At 34.6% G+C, this 16,890-nt stretch overlaps 2 protein-coding genes across 4 annotated transcripts; one reads left to right on the top strand and one right to left on the bottom strand.

The window, feature by feature from the left end:
- On the top strand, positions 1 to 7,833 carry LOC104887859 (uncharacterized). Of its 2 annotated transcripts, none has more exons than XM_010672621.4 (14): positions 1 to 161; positions 248 to 346; positions 529 to 675; positions 795 to 910; positions 1,174 to 1,328; positions 2,013 to 2,098; positions 2,210 to 2,756; positions 3,287 to 3,418; positions 4,477 to 4,640; positions 4,750 to 4,829; positions 5,420 to 5,531; positions 6,385 to 6,459; positions 6,535 to 6,692; positions 7,533 to 7,833. In XM_010672621.4, exons 2-13 carry the CDS (start codon positions 257 to 259, stop codon positions 6,682 to 6,684), a joined length of 1,854 nt encoding a protein of 617 aa, XP_010670923.2. In that variant the 5' UTR covers positions 1 to 161; positions 248 to 256; the 3' UTR covers positions 6,685 to 6,692; positions 7,533 to 7,833. The 2 variants fall into 2 exon arrangements, with proteins under 2 accessions (XP_010670923.2, XP_048496667.1); XM_048640710.2 differs by lacking the exon at positions 7,533 to 7,833 and adding an exon at positions 6,823 to 7,077.
- Positions 7,834 to 8,914: 1,081 nt separating this feature from the next.
- On the bottom strand, positions 8,915 to 10,652 carry LOC104887858 (extensin). 2 transcript variants are annotated; one of them, XM_010672618.3, is made up of 3 exons: positions 10,502 to 10,652; positions 10,285 to 10,391; positions 8,915 to 10,183 (listed from the first exon to the last, which is right to left on the bottom strand). In XM_010672618.3, the coding sequence occupies exons 2-3, from the start codon at positions 10,373 to 10,375 to the stop codon at positions 9,174 to 9,176; spliced, it is 1,101 nt and encodes a 366-aa protein (XP_010670920.2). In that variant the 5' UTR covers positions 10,376 to 10,391; positions 10,502 to 10,652; the 3' UTR covers positions 8,915 to 9,173. The 2 variants fall into 2 exon arrangements, with proteins under 2 accessions (XP_010670920.2, XP_010670922.2); XM_010672620.4 differs by having other exon boundaries at positions 10,285 to 10,369; positions 10,502 to 10,633.
- Positions 10,653 to 16,890: the final 6,238 nt, after the last annotated feature.

Below are 16,890 nucleotides of genomic sequence, written 5' to 3'. Positions count from 1 at the left end.
CAAATAGAAGTTCCAAGAAAATAAAATTAACACAGTTGAGGTTAACAAATTCTTCAGTGTATATTTCAAGTTGCCCGCTCTTAAACCCGCCGTTCTCTACCGCCTCCCACCTTCCACCCCTCTCTCCCTAAACTTGCTTTGTCTTCTGTAAACCTTCAAAGGTAAAACGAAGTAGTACCTTTTTCTTGTGTGATAATTTTGGCTGAATAACTAGCTTAATTTAACTTTGTTTTATTACAATCTTCAGAATTAATTGATGGGTTCGTCCAATATCAGAGACATCTTAACTTGTTTTAGCCCTTCACTTGATTTCTTTGCCATTACTTCCGGTGATGGTAGGATTAAGGTAAAAGATCAATTCATTTGTTTTATAATTTTGAATGGTTTATAATGTTTAAAGTAGTTGTTTTTGTGTTTATGTAGTAATTATTTATGGGAATTTGTTTGAAATGAGATGTTTGAATATGTGAGGGTTTTAGTAGGGTTTTAGGGTATGCTTAAAACTGAATATTTTTTGGGAAATTTCAGATATGGGATACAGTGAAAGGGCAGCTTCAGACTGAATTTTCTGATATTGCATTAACCGGTGAGACGAATTTGTTTGATAAGCCAGAGAAAAGAGGACATCTTTCAATTGATTACACTTGTATGAAGTGGGTATCTTTTGATAGAAAGGTATTGTTTAAATGAGCTACTTAAGGGTTCTTTTGAACTTTTTCAGAATGATTATTTCGCATTTCGAATGTTTTAATGAATTGGGTGGTTGATATTTTGATGGGTCTTGTTTGTTGCAGAAGAAAAGAAAGTTGGGTACTTCATTGTTAGTGTTGGGAACAGGTAGTGGCGATGTCATGGCTTTGGATGTTTCGGCCGGTCAATTGAAGTGGAGAATTAATGATTGTCATCCTGGGTGAGTAGTGCTGAACTGTGAACTCTTATAAGTGTTTGTATTATTGTTGCAAGAACTTGGAGGATGGCATGGAAAGAGCGGAAGAATCGCGAGTGTATTTTGAAATAAGACATTAAGATTATTAATTTTGACAAGATATCGTGTGAGTGTATTATATATTGCATATAAGAAGAAGACAAACATTTTATAAGTTTGTAAAATTTGAAGACAATGTTGGAACTAATAAAAAACGGTGTGCTGAAATGGTCTTCTCGTTCGTGTAGGGGTGTCACTGCTATCACATTTGCTTCACGAGGTTCTTGCATATTTACTTCTGGTGCTGATGGAATGGTTTGTGAAGTTGATCCAGTTACTGGAAACTTGTTAAGTACTTTCAAAGCTTCAACTAAAGCGGTGTCCAGCATGTGTGTTTCACCCGGTATGTACATTATTAAAATATCATCCTTTGGAAGATAACAATATAAACCTATATGAGAACATATAAGGAAGAAGTGAAATGCTCCCCATGGAAGTAGTCTTTTTCACCTCATCTGCCCACTCAATAGAAAAGAAGATAGCAAAGGATGTGAGAATACGATGGATGTTGGAAAGCCAGAGAAAGTTTCTGGGTATCCTCCTTTCTAATTCGAAAATTAGGGTGGAATTTAGGCAAAATAAAGCAAGAGTAGTTAGTTGTCCTTTCCTTGTTTAGGCTCCAAGAGACTTGTGAGAACCCATCTATGAGATAAAGAAGATGATGCAATACCACTTGAGCTGTACCCACTAAATTTTATTTCATAAAACTCACTTTGAGTTGCTCTAGGATAACAAAACTCTGGGGAAAAGAATATTGCCTTTCAGCTATCCTGGTTGTGGCTAATGATATATTTTTGCTGGTGATTTGTGTTAAAAGTTTACTAACAATTCTCCTAGTCAGTTATCTTGCTGCCTTTTCTTGGACATAGTGGTCCAGAACAAAATGTCCATGTATCTTTCTGGCAACTTTGATGTATTTATAGTTTTTGCCTATCAGCAGAGTTTTTATTTTCATTTTGCCGGAAAATCTGGTATATGATTCTTAGTTTTTCTGCTGATATTCTGGTTCAATGTTGTTCTAAATTAGATGGGAAAACAATAGCCACTGCAGCTTCTCAAATGAAGATATTTAATTCAGATCACAAGAAGATTCAGAAGTGTACTGGTCATCCTGTATGTTCTACTTTACTTTATCTATTATTTTTGTTCTGAATAATAAACGATAGTATTGCTCTTAGTACTGGCTCTGTTGGCATAGTTACATTTCTGTCATTGATGGTATAGGGTGCTGTCCGTTGTATGACGTTGAGTGAAGATGGAAAGTATGTCTTCTCATCTGCTGTGGGGGAGAGATATGTTGCAGTTTGGAGAGTAGATGGGAGCAAGAAGAAATCTGCAAGTTGTGTTCTTGCAATGGAACATCCTTCTGTTTATCTCGACTGTAGATACATGGACAACAGTGCTGCAAATGTTGCAGGTTTCTATATCTTGTCCATTTCAGAGGTGGGCGTGTGCTACTTCTGGTATGGGAAAGATATTGAGGAGTTACAGAGGGCAAAACCTACCAGGATTTCTTTACTCATTGAGAATTCCTATGACAAAAACAACAAAGCTACTTCAGCTGCCATATATGCTGCGAAAATTCAAAGCTCAGCTGAGCCCTCCGTAACATCCGTGTTTCTTGCTCATGGTTTCTTGATCAAACCATCGTTCGAGAAAATTCTGGTTCATCATGGGGAGGATTCACAGATAAATATTTCTAGGAATGGGTTGCTTCTGCCATTTAGCCACCCTCGCCAAACTAAGAAACAACTGGAGGTACAAACTGGTGGTAAGTTTGCTTTGGTTGTGAGTTTTGTTTTTGTAAATTGACCAATTCATGGTCGTGACCAGTGCCTTGCATTTGTAGTATTCAGAATTAGAGATCCCTCCCGAGCTCCACAAAGTATACCAAAGTAAACACCCTTAGTTAGTTCTATGGTTTGCTAAAATGCAATAACATAGTTCGTTACGATGTTTAAAACTGTTTTTTTTGCAAAGCTTCAACCTCCTTGTTTTATTTGTCTTTGTTTACTTTATTCTCTTCCATTTTCTGGTGCTGGAGCCTATTGGCAACCAGTATAGGAGGCTCTCCACCAGGGAGTCCCTGTGATTGTGATTCTACCTGTTGCCGCTGTTACATTAGCAAGCTTTTGCTTTCCAGAACCATTTAGCTGTAAAATGCAATACTCTAATAGTAGTTTGCAGCTTCTTTGTTTGGCTTTAGAGGGCTGAAGTCTGCTCCGATTTCCTTCTGATATTAACGGAGTTTGTCTTTTTGATCTTCCATGGTTGATATTTTTTTTGTCTACTTTCCAACAGCAACAGCGCTAGATCGTGCCAATGCAGAAGGAGCATTGCTTCCGGTGCCAAAGGTTTTTGATCACGACAGAACAAAGCAGGCTCAAATTTTCATACCTGACTATAATGAGGCAGTAGCCACTGACATGAGAGGTAGAATTTTTTTGTTTTGGCTGACGGATTTTTAAAGAAATGTAATGTACTTTACCCTCTTGTTGTCGATAATCTTTTCAGCTCTCAGATGAAGGAGTTAATGTGAATCATTGATTTATTGAGTGTCAGCTTGAGATTGGAAAGAGAGGGTTTCTTGAATGTTTTTATTTCATTGCTGGGGCTAGAGTTTCATTTTTCTTGGTTAAGGTTTGTGAAATTGGGTACATTTTTAATCCATACCAACCGTCCTTTATGTTTGTGGTCACATCATTCCTGCTCATGAGGCTAAGCTTATGTGCATTTATATGTTACCGTTGAGTAACCAATGAATTACTAGAGGCGACAAATTTAGAAGATAGTCTAAGAAGCCCAAAACCGCATCAAGTATATCTGAAATATGGATGCATACCTACTATAAGCATTCCAAAATTCTTATTTTAAATATCCTACTACGTCATGGGGTCAGCATACCTACTATAAGCACATGGATTGTTTGTCACATTCTTGTTACATTATTTTTTTTCATCACTAGGTCTCTTGTATATGTTGGTTAGATTTTTGTTTACCTAGTGTGTGGATAGTACTCTCTCTATCCCGTTTTAGTTGTCATACTTTGGGAATATAAACTAAATAAGGGAACATCATGTATTGTTTAGTTTTCCACTTTTTATATTATTTTTGACCAATAAAAATTGAGTTGATTGGCACATTAAATGTTTTTGTTGTTTAATAATGGAAACTTGACAACCATCTTCCTAAATAGGAAATTTTGACAATCAAAATGGGATGGAGGGAGTAGAATACTGATGTGCAGGATCATTGAAGAGGCAAAAATTGAGATACACTGTTTTTTTTTTTTTTTTTTTTTTTTTTTTTTATCAAAGCCGATGAGTTCAAAGTTTATTGAACATAGGCCTGGTCCTGAAGCAACTCTGTGGTGGTTTATCTTATCGTGCACTGTATGTCTGTATAGAATCCCCGAATATGTATATTTGCTAAATGACATGCCGTGGTATTTAGATGATTGCTGTTTCATATGTTTTTTTTTCTATATACAGATGATGTTGATGTCCCTGGACTTGATGCTATGTCATGCCCTATGGAGAATCGACTTAAATCACTTGGAATAATTAGTGATTTGGATGGTACTACATCCAAATCAATGAAAACTTCCAGCTTACTAAAGGATATTAATCTTGAAACTCTGGTGCCCCTGAAGAAGGTTGACATCCTTACACATATATCATATACTATCCTCCAAGGATGTTTGAAATTGGAGAGTTGTCCTTGTTAATCTGTTCAGCATTTGATTCTGTTTTATATTTGTGCAGATGAGGGCAGCAATCTTGTCTATACCCCCTAGCAGTGCATTCAAGATATTAAATATATTGGTTGACATATGGCAGTCGAGGTAGGTTTTACTGAATCCCCATGTGAATATGATTTATGGGGTTTTCCATACATAAACTTAATTTCCTTATGATAGATCTTTCTGGGACACCAATATTGATCATTGAACTAGTGTATTTTCTTCACCACCTCCAATAAAAGGAGGGTTGTAAAGAACGGAGAAGAGAATAAAAATGGAAAACAAAGAAAAGCTCCAATGTCTTGTTATCATTATAGTGGTCATACCATAATATGATGGGTGCAGTAGCTATTTATTGGCTTCCCCAGAAAATTTACCTTGCCCATGTCTTATTAATGAGAACAGTTATATGAATCAATTGCCTTGTTAGATGTATACTAAGATCTAATATCCAGAAGGGCTTTTTATAAGTGTGACATTTTATTAGGTGCTCACTCATATGGTGTCTGGTGAACATATTAGGTGGAAGCTTATTTTTTAAGAAATGGTAACCGGCTTATGATTTTTTATGAGCTACCAATAAGGCTTAAATTAGGATTAACTCTTAACCTTTTGGTCTTGTGGATAGATGCTTACAAGTAATAAAGTATATATTCACCAGCGAACTAATTGGTTTTCTTTGTTATGAATAGAGTTTGCAGTGGAAAATACGTTCTTCCATGGATTTATAGTATATTGGTGCATCATGGTCATCAGATCTTGTCTCAGGAACCCGAGAATGTTACAATTCAATCTTTATATAAGGTAATTTTGATCCTAGATTCTTCATTGACATATTACATTTTATTCTGGACTTGACATGTAACCAGCCTTATATTTTTAAGCTGAGAGCCTGAGACTCTGTTCTCTTTATATTGCTTCTAAAGGTGTTCTTAGTGTCTTAGAGGGTGTTTGGTATGGAAAATCTTGATGTAGGAAACGGATTCAAATAAGCATTTCCATTTCTAATTGTTTGGTATGAGTGTTAAGTAACAAATACCGTTTCCGGAGGGAAACAAACATTTGTTACCCTTATCAAACTAGTGGAAACAAATCACGTTTCCTTCCTCAATTATAAACCTCTCAATTGTTTCCATTCCACTAGGATACCAAACAACTATTAAAGGTAACGGTTATTATTTCCATTTCCCCTCCTTATCCAAATCCTTTCCATTCCGTTTACGTTGATTATACCAAACGCCCTCTTATTTCTATAAAAAGCCAAGTGCATAGATTTAGTATATGAGGATCGAAGCTATATAGTTTAGGTAATTGGATGCTCATATGTGATACTCCAGTACTCCACAGCTACTGTTGCAAACAATCTAATCATATGTAAGGTCTTTTTGGATGTGTGATGAGACTGATGACATGACGATTTGCATTACTGAAGTGAAAACCAAATTTTCTCTGAATCACAGCTGAAAATCGAATTGCTCCTTTCAGAGTCCAAGACAAACCAAAGCTCCAATAATACATGATTTCTTGAGCTGATATCATCAATTTGTCACAATATGTAGAAAGAAATTAGGTGGTGTTGATCACTGAAATAGTAGTTGGTGTGACATTTGCTTTTCCTTTTTCTTTGCATCATGGCTAAATTACTTATTTTTTCTAGGTTGCTAAATCAAAGGGGTCAGCTACCCAGTGTTTGTTGCAGTTATCTGGTCGTTTACAGCTTGTGACTGCGCAGGTTTGTAATGTAATGTTCTTCCACAGCTTCATTTTTCCTCTCAGTACCTTATGACTTGTATGTATCCTGTGATAGATTGACAAAGGTACCCAGTTGAAGAGTCAGCCTCCGCTATCTGATAATGATTTAGTTGAAAGTGAAGATGAAGATGAAGGCATCGATGAAGTATTTTTTGGTCAAGAAGATGATGAATCCGCAACTAGTAGTGATGACAATGACGATTAGTTGATGAGGTTATATCTCCTCTCCTGTATTTTTTATTGGCATCTATAAGGCTGTGTCTGTATTTGTCGAAGCAACTGATGTATTTGTGGGCTAGTGTTTTATGTTTCCTTCACTCTCCCTCTCTTCGATTCTTTACAGAAATTGGTCCCTGGCTGGTGTCTTGAATCTGATATGTCGAATGTTCATTACAAACTGATGGACATGCTTGTAACTGCTTGTTCAAATGAGCATGAATGTGTAACTAGGTGTTTCTGCAGGAGTGGTTTCAATGTAAAAAAAATTTATTTCCATCACTCTGAAGATCTGTTTTGCTGCATAAATTCGGTTCGGTCAAAGCAATTGAACAAGTTTTTGCATTAAACCTATCCCCATGTAATATAATTATCAGAAGTAGCTTCTAATTTTCTTAATGGTAAGTACCTCTTCAGACTTTTGCTCCACTACAATTGGACCTTCTTGCACCAGTCTTGTGGAAGGAATTTGTGGAAAGGATTCGAAAGGAACGTTTAAGAGGTGATAGCTCTTTTTGTTTGTGGTGGTGTAGGCTTAGAAAAAAAGACATTTTCTCCCTAGGTTAATCAGAAGGTGCTTGACAGAATAGACCATGCAATTATGGTGATTTAATGTGTGATTTAAATGTCTTGCTGGTTGGGCTAGTTAAACACTTTATATTACTAACTGGATGCTGATCCATGTAATTTTGGGATGACTTTCATATCTGTTTGCATAGTTGCAAAGTGGTTGTATCCTTTTGAAGTCCACTATATGAACTATTCCTATTTTTACTCTTTTGACGAAGGTCACATGCGCTTGCTATGCCATAATGACGGACTATGTTTGTTTTGCAGCACAATGCATGTTAATATCAGTGGACGACCTGATTTGTTTACAATCTATGTTCCTTCCTGATGGCTAGATCTGGCTTCTCCTTCATCTGGTTACCATGATCTCTACGAATCTTGTTACATGTCAACAGAGCTGTATGTCGCTTTCTATCATTGCGCAGCTGCCAATTTTTGCGTCCAATATCTTTTCCATTGTATGAAAATTAGAATTCTCGGTGTAAAAATTTTGTTACATTATTTAACATATATATCATCCTTACGATATCATCTATCCAGTATCTGCATAATATATTTTCTTGTTCTACTTTATCTATTTATTCAAACAATCTCTAACTTATCTTCTGAAAGTACCAAAATGAAATGACTTACAACAAGATGCTTATGGCTCTAAGGTTCCAGTTTACATGGCTGGCAGATGGGAAAGTCCCTGATCTACCGAGTCTTATATACTGTAGGTGGTCTGTCCTTGAAACCTTATAAGCTGCTTAAGCTCTGTTATGGAGCTAGTTAATGCTACAGGGCCAACTATAGCTACCCTTGGCATCATTTATTGATATTTATTTTCAATTTGTCATGGCATACCAAAGATTTGCTTGTGATTTGGCTGGCATATTTTTTTTAATCATTACGTTTAGCCCCTCTCCTCCCATGGGTAACACTGATTGGCTGAGGCTGAAAGGAGTGCAAGGTGGTAGGAGAAGCGAAGTTTTGAAACAAATAATTTGCTACTGTACCCTTTCTGGTTTTATGGCCTGTATCGACAATTCATGCCTGGTAATTGATGGAATGCTTTGGAGGTTACTTGTATTGATCGGTATTTGATAAAAAGCTATACTAATTACTAATACTTCCTCCATAACAGAAAGAAGGCAACGATTGGGTATTATTTGTGAGGTATTAAATATTCAATTGTTGCATTTTTTCTGTTATAGAGGAAGTAGGAAGGTTTTCTTTTCGACTGCATATATGCCTGTACTGGTAGATATGGTATAATTAAAGCAACTTGGTGCCTTGGTGAGATATGTTGCTGGTATGTTAGGAGTGTCTCTGCTTATTTAATTATCTTAATTAGTGAAATAGAGTTGTCCATTAACCTTCAGTTCACTGTAAAGCTTATCATGGGGAGGGTGATAAAATAAGGATGAATAGAAGGATGTCGAACATGTGAGAATTTTGGAACATTAAATTATATGGTAGGAATTTCTTGTGTTTTGCAATCCTGTTAAAGGCATTTAGTGCACAGAATTGTGAAATATATCATGAAATTTATACATTTTGATCATGCTTAAGAGCTTTTATAGTGGAAACAATTTTGATTCTGTAAGGAAGACTTTTTTTTATGATGATATTGAACTAGATAGGATCTTTCTATGAAAACCTGAGCAAACATATAAATGTGCATATAGATTAGTTTTATATATTTGTTTGATAGGGTAGTATATTAGCCCCCTGGAAAAGGCAGCTTTTTGGCATCGATTCTTCTCTAGCCACAAGCAAGAATCTCATTCTGGTCACAGCACTTTCATTGGCTTGTATGTGTACAGTACTGCCACGTAATGTCTGCTATGGCCCGTTACTTTCCAACCAAGCAACATGGAAGGACAAAAAAAAATGGATTTTCCATTGGCAATGAAAATTTTGTACCTATACAATTGTACATGCATTTGGATTTTCATCACTGAAGATAGAGGCAACGTTCCCATTACTAGCACTACCATTCCGATATGGATCCATGTTGTAGTGGTCCATCATACCATAAGTTGGGTACTGCGGTGATGATTGTACATATTGGTATTCCGTGATGGAAGGTGATGGCCTGTACATGTTGTAACTGTGAGTCGCGTAACTTGGTTGAGACGAGGGTTCATGATAACCAGGTCTGGACGGCGGTTCATGATAAATGGGTCGAGGTGGTGGCTCATGATAAACAGGATGTGGTCGTGTTTCATGATAATCACCATGAGGCGGTGTCTCATGATATACAGTTCGAGGTGGTGGTTCATGATAGATGGGCCTAGGACGCTCATGATATACAATTTGAGGGGGTGGCTCATGATAAATAGGTTGAGGTCTCTCGTGTCTATAACTAGGTTCTTGATGGCTGCTCCAGTGTCCATAGCCATGACTGTATCTAGGTCTGTATTCATTGCTATAACCATATCTGTGACTGTATTCAGGCGGATGGTGGTATACTACGTGAACTTCCTCCACATCCTTAGGTTTGTAATTATCTGTTGGCTGGCTTTGTTGAGGTTCAGGTGGAGGGTTCGACTCAGGTTGTGTACTTTGTGGCTGTGAAGTTTCAGGTGGTTGTGGTTGTGGTTGTGGTTGTGGGGGTTGATCTGCTGGTGGCTCTTGTGGTGGAGGAGGAGGTGCTTCTTCTGATCTTGGAGGTTCTGCTTGCTGAGGGTTTCCTCCATCTTGAGGTGGACCTCCTTCTGGTGGTGGTACCCCTCCATCTGATGATGGGGCTGCTGCGCCATCTGGTGGTGGTGGCTCTGTTGGCTGTGAATTTGGGTCTGGTGCTTCTGTATGAGAACATATGGTAGCAATTTTCCTGACTTTCTTTATGGCTTTGATGATTCTTTCAGGATCTGCCCATCCAATTATTGTTAACTTCTGCTGCGGAAAGTCGATGTAAAGATCATATATCCCTGCAGGTAAGCAACAAATTTGATGAAACTGGTGCTAATTAATAGGTTTTTATTTTTAATAAGGAAAAAAAAGAAACAATAAACTTTTTGTGATTACTTACCATTAATGCCATTGAGTGCCTTTTTGATCTTCTGCACACAGCCGTTGCAGTCCATGCGGACATGTATCTCGGTGATTCGAGGTCTCTGCATTTTTTTGGCAGGAAAACTGAAAAAAACTTAGAAGGGTATTTGATGTATGTAAGTGTCTAACACAAAAACTCATAGAAAAATAATCAGAATCTATGCCATTCCTAAATTCTTAGTATTCAGCCATACCTCTATTTCTGGAACCATCTTGTAGGAAGAGAGGAAGATGCTGAAACCCCCCACAATAAGCTTTTAAGATGCAGGTGTGCAACTCTATGAAAGAATAGGTGGCATCATATTTGTATTTGAGGAGGGAATATTTGAAAGGTGATAGAAGTGGGACATGGAAAGGAATCACTTTTATGAGAAGTGGGAAAGTAATATTATTACACTGCTGTTTAATTTTTTTAGGTATAGAGGTCACTGTCTAGCTTAAGAAGATGAGTGAAGGAACGATAGTGTTATCGAAAAGTTCCGATTGCTTTTTTTCGTTGCACACCGAACTTTTTTAACTTTTCCGGAAAGGAATTTTCTTTTTGGGTGGACATCTACTGTAATCGGAGTAGCGTCTGTGTTTAGGTTATCTGAGCTGACTCAGAGATGAAATACAAAACCAACACAAAGTTTTGAAAGAAAATGAAAGAGGAATAGAATAGTGATATGCATTGTGCAATAGTGTTGATAGTATTTGATTTATTGTTCATTTGGTCAAAGTGGCTTTTTAGAGGAGAAGGATGTCCATTCTTAGAGAATCCTTTTATCACAAGGAAAGGAGTGTTCAGACTGCCTAATTGAATAGTTTATATTGGGTTTAAGATGTTATTATGTTAGAAGCTTTTCCTTTTCTTTTCTGTAAGCAGACATCAGATTCTTTTTTAATTAGAGTAGCCTCTTTTTTTTTTTTTTCTAAGTTACAGCTTAAATTAATACTTGATTTTGAAATCTAATTTAGTGGTTATTGATGACAATAACAATCTTTCAGCACTTGTAGTTTTCATCATCTGTTTCTTTAGATTATTTTTTTTTTCAGGTCAACTTTACATCTGCTTTATTGATGCTGTATTAGTAGTTTATGTTGGTGCTCAAGTTTGCACGAGAGGGTAAATCTTACATCCTGAAGTAGATGTTGTATTATTGTGTGTTCTTTTTTAGTCATTCAAATCTCTGTGACATGAACAAGTTCTGTCAGACCATCTCAAAATTAATCTATCGTGATTAGTTATGTCGTTGTGCCAAGCCATGCTTGTGCCAGAGGCTTGGCTAGGAAACAACTGAGGCACAACACTGTCATGGTGCGACTTTGGACGGTCGTTTTCTTTGTTCATGCCTTGTGTCCTGTGCTTTCTCATCCAAAAATGTGGTGCAAGCACATATCACGGGCTGATACGTAAAATATTGTGTTATATCTTGCTTGCTTAGTGCTATGTTTTTTATTTGTTAGATCGTGTCGGGCCAACTTGACTTGTGCCATCTTTGGTCCCATTTAGGGGTGCTTATCGCATGAGCTGAGGCTCGAGCTCGAGTTCAGTTATGGGTTCGAGCTCGTTTGGGAAATTTATTTGCGATAATCTGTATAAAGTGAGTTCAATGATTGCATGTTCGTAGATGATTCCAATAAAACAATGACTCCTACTTTCACAATTAATTACATTGGGATAGTCTCATTTATAATTTTACCCAGATAAAAATATGTTGGGATTATGGTGTAATGCGATGGAACCCAATTAGGCTATGTTCAGTTCACCTTATTTTTGCTTATTTCAGATCTAATCAGATCAGATCAGATCAGATTAGAAAAAATAAGTTCAGATCAGATCAGATCAGATCAGATCAGACCAGATCAGATCAGATCAGATCAGTTCAGATCATATCATGCTTATATTTAAAAACTTATTATTATTAAATATCTTTCACTACATATTAAAAAAAATTATAATAATTGAATATTAATAAAGTACTCATTGAGACGAATCAAACAAGACCCCACATGACTATATTTTTTCTTATATATTGAGAAAAATCTAAAAGATTATCTCAATTGTGAATAGTGTCAAGATTCTAAGTGACAAGATAAAAAAATACAAAGGGGTATTATTATTTACTAGTACATTTGTTCAAAAGAATTATTATTGTTGTTGTTGTTGTACTTATTAATTATTAATATTGGTAATTATTATTAATCTTGTTGTTACCATTATAAATGTCATTGTATTATTATATTAAGTTATTTTGTTGTATTAAATAATAGAAAATTAAAAGCCACATGTTAAGAACATAAGATTGACGCAAAAATAAGAAATATATAAAATATGATATCTCAAATTCATGACAACGAAACTACTAATTCGGATTACATTTCAAAATAAGCTAAGTGTGAATACAAATTATAAATTTAGATTCGGTATACCTCTTCTACCGAATTCAAATCTCTCTAGCTATTTGAAGTTGCACGATATTTATTTATTTTTTGCTCAAGTCATAGTTGTTTGTATATCTTGTTCTATTTTATATGGAAAAAAAAGAGTTCAGTTTGCCGACTTCTCAAGTGTGAAACTTTTTTTAAGGGAAAGTGTGAAACATTGTATAAGTGCTCTTATAAAATAATGACTTGAGTTATATAATTTTTTTAGTAATAATAATAATTATGATTATAATTATTATTGTTGTTCTTATAATAATGATAATAATAATAATTATTATTAATAATAAAAGTTGTATAAAAGTTGTAATAGAAATAAAATGATAATAATAGTAACACTATAAAGAAGATCTTATAATGTATTGCATAATAATGATTTACAAAGTAATAATATAATAGTAATAATATATTTTATAAAAGATAAGATCTTGTTGAAAAATAAGTTCAGATCAGATCAGATCAGATCAGAAAAAATAAGTTCAGATCAGATCAGATCAGATAACTTCAGATCAGAAAATTTCAGGTGAACTGAACATAGCCTTAGTTGTTCACTTTTGAATATCTTGATTTTTTTCTTCTCCCAAATTTGTTTTGGGGTTTGTTTTATTTTCATTCTATTTTTCCACCCAATTCATCTTTCGTTTCTCTATTCTTCATTGGGATAGAATTCTCAGATTCCTTTTGCAATTTGACGAGGAATCTTGTAAGCTCCACAGTTCGTAAATTCTCCTAAGACCAATCATTTCCTTTTATTTACTGAAGTAGAATTATCCATCCTAATCCTATTTATCAACAGCCTGACATTCATTAGATTTGGTTACATGGCTAATCTCTGGTTGCATTTGTGGCAAGCAATGTAGCCTAAGGATGCCCATTATGAGTTGTGATTATCGCATGTGCTTAAGCCATAATATGCTTATGGTTCGTGTGGCCTTTTGACGGTATGTATTGGGTTTGATTGGTATTAGCATATTTGTTTTGAGGCCGCTCTTTTTGGTGAACAAGTTTTTATAGATGGTGTTTATTTGGATAGTTCGAGCGTATATCAGATATGTGCTTAAATGACACATTGGTTTAGGATGATTTGGAGGTGATGTAAGTATCGACATCCCTTATTTAGTGAGGATTTGATCACGCTAAATTGTATCGAAGCAATGGGAATCGAGTATTACCCATTGGCTATTGCTTGAGATATCTCGAAATAGTTATTTTTTACATTGTTGGATACTACTAAACTAACTCCTCTTGCAGATCTAATCAATTAGCCTTGCATGGAAGATTATAAAAACGTGATTTATAATTAAAGGGTTTCATATACTTCAATTATATAATAGTGCAAGGACAAGCTAATCCCCTCTTTCTTAAGGAAGCATTGTACTTTCTCCATTTCAAATTAAATGTAACAAAGAGGTATTATTTGTGAGAAATAAAATATATTTTTGTTGTATTTAATTCAAAACGTAGGAAAAACTATTATGTAAGAATCGAAAAACAGCAGGCCATATCTTGGATAGTTGATGTTCCATTACAAGGCCCATTCCTTATAGCCCAAAGAAGACATACAGTAAAGAGGGGAATTTGTCCTTGAGGTTATTGTGATTTAGCATAAAATAGGCGACCCTTTAAAGGTATAGATAAAGAAAAGCTTTTTTTTCAATTAAAAGAAACACGTGACAAAATTTTCTTACAGCTCATTACTTTGTTGTCCTTCTGTTCTCTCTTGTTCTATCTAGTTTGATTTGTTTATCTGTTGAAAAAATTCTAAAAAAAATAATAAAATAGAATAGAGAGAGTATTAGTTTATGTAAGAGCAACTTCAATGGTTGGGGTGAAGGACTTGCTAGCAATTAAAAAAAATATGGAGCAACTAGCTTAACCATTGGAGTAGGTTGTTGAATTTTTTTTTGCTTAACAACTTGGATGAAGTTAGCTAATTTGCCCAAGCAAAAGATGTGGGGCCATGTTGATATTGTGGAGAGTCAGTATTGTGTCAAAAATAAAATACAAAAGATGAATGACAAGTGGAACCTACTCAAGCTAAATGGAGTTTGGCTAAACCATTGGAGGTGTTTTGGCTTAAAGTATAGTTTAGCTAGATAAATCTAGGTGGCACTTTAAGCCAAACTCTATTTTACTTACCATTGAAGTTGCTATTGCATTCACCACACGGTTCCCTAAATTAATAAACAATTAATTTTTTTTACCTAGACGATGTCCCGAGTTAGTTACAATAGATAAATGTGCTATTTTTTAAAATTTTCATAATTTATTTTGCTACTTTTTTTTCATTAAAAAATTGAAAATTTCACGTCACGATGTGATAAGTAAAAAAAAAATTGAAATGCTTGAGTTGGAAAACAATACCTTAAAAGAAATTGTGGTAAAAAAAATATGTCATCAATTTTCTCTTGTAAGTTACTCCCTCTGTATTTTTTTTTTATCTTTCCTACTTTGACTTTGCACGTTTGCCAATGCACTTATTCTACGTTAAATATCTTTCATTACATATTAGTAAAAATTATAATAATTGAATATTAATAAAGTACTCATTGAGACGAATCAAACAAGACCCCACATGACTATATTTTTTCTTATATATCGAGAAAAATCTAAAAGATTCTCTCTACTTGTGAATAGTGTCAAGATTCTAAGTGAGAAAGATAAAAAAATACAGAGGGAGTAAGTCTTTTCAAGTAATTATAATTATTACAAGACTTCGTCATATTTTATTTCGAACATTAAACAACAAAGTCACAGTGTATTGATGGTTATGCTCTTGCTTTTCATTTTAAAGGTCGCGTGTTTGATACCTTACACTTACACATTTTCTTAAAAGTAGTTGCATTAGAAATTTGAAGAGAGTACCATGTGGCACATAGCTTTCTTTCACACATTTTTTAATATATTTATATAGATATTATCATTTTCTTATTGCAAAACAAAAATTTGTTGTCTATACATGAGTTTGAGACAACAAAGAGGTCCAATTTTTGTCCCTGTCAAGCTCACTGATTGAAGGTACTTGAATGGATGATGCTTCTAAAAAGACCACTTTAAAAAGAATATGCCTATTTTCATATTTCTAATATGTAGTACGATTTTGTTAAAGCTTAGAAAATTCATATTTTCTTTGTTATGAAAATCCATTTAAAAAGATACTCCTTCACTACAAAAATCATTCTATTCACGATTCTATCTTATCTTCATAAACAGAATGTTTTGATCATGTTGCAAAAACTTTAACCATTACTATCACCAATAGTCATGTGTCTTTTTATTAGATTCGTATAAATGTGTACTTTAAGATATTAATTTCCTGTAATGTGTAACTAAAAAGCAACCATGAAAACAAATCGAAACAAAAGGAACAATTGTCCTTAGAGTTTCTTTTAACCATATTTGATGTTGCTGGTTTAATACTTTGTGTTGGCAATGATTCTATAAAATTGAGCATTAGAGTTTTGTGGAGTGATGGTAAGAAAAATTGTGTTATATGGCATATGTATAGTAATTGGCTATGCATTATTCATTAGATCCTAATAAGGTTCTATACTTTCACATACATCAAATCTAACTTATATGGTTGTTAGAGGAGTTTAAATTATATGGGTTCGCCATATAAGCGGAGTAATGCCTGAGGAATGATAGATCAAAAGTAAATTTCGATCAATATTTAGTATGTAAAAAATCTGTAATAGTATATGAACACCGGGTCTAACTTCACACGTATTATTACATATAATGAAATAATAATTAACAATAGTTACTATTGATTTATATTTACTTGTTGTTTGGAATAGAAGCAAACCATCACGGCTTCACTAAATAGGGAATAGAGTAAAAGTAAGAAGTCAAAATGAACTTAAACGGAAAATAAGAATAGGAAATGGAGGGAGTAGAATTTTAAAAACAATTACCCATAATCAGTCAATTGATGACATAGAAAATAATGAATACATCAATAAGATGCATGGTAAGCCCAAAATTTTCTTGTCATTTGCTCATTTGAAGCTCTCCAATTATGCTACTTAACGTACATGCTCATAATGTATACTTTCTTTGTTCTATTTTAAATGAAATGTTTGTTTTTTTCACGCAATCCAATGCGCTTCTTTAATCATTAATATCTTTTAGTTGTGTGCACGTTAAAAATATATAC

Source organism: Beta vulgaris, chromosome 3 (assembly GCF_026745355.1).
Source record: "Beta vulgaris subsp. vulgaris cultivar EL10 chromosome 3, EL10.2, whole genome shotgun sequence".
Lineage (NCBI taxonomy): Eukaryota > Viridiplantae > Streptophyta > Magnoliopsida > Caryophyllales > Amaranthaceae > Beta > Beta vulgaris.
Note: the sequence above shows the minus strand (reverse complement) of the source record. Positions and strands in the feature narration are given on the sequence as shown.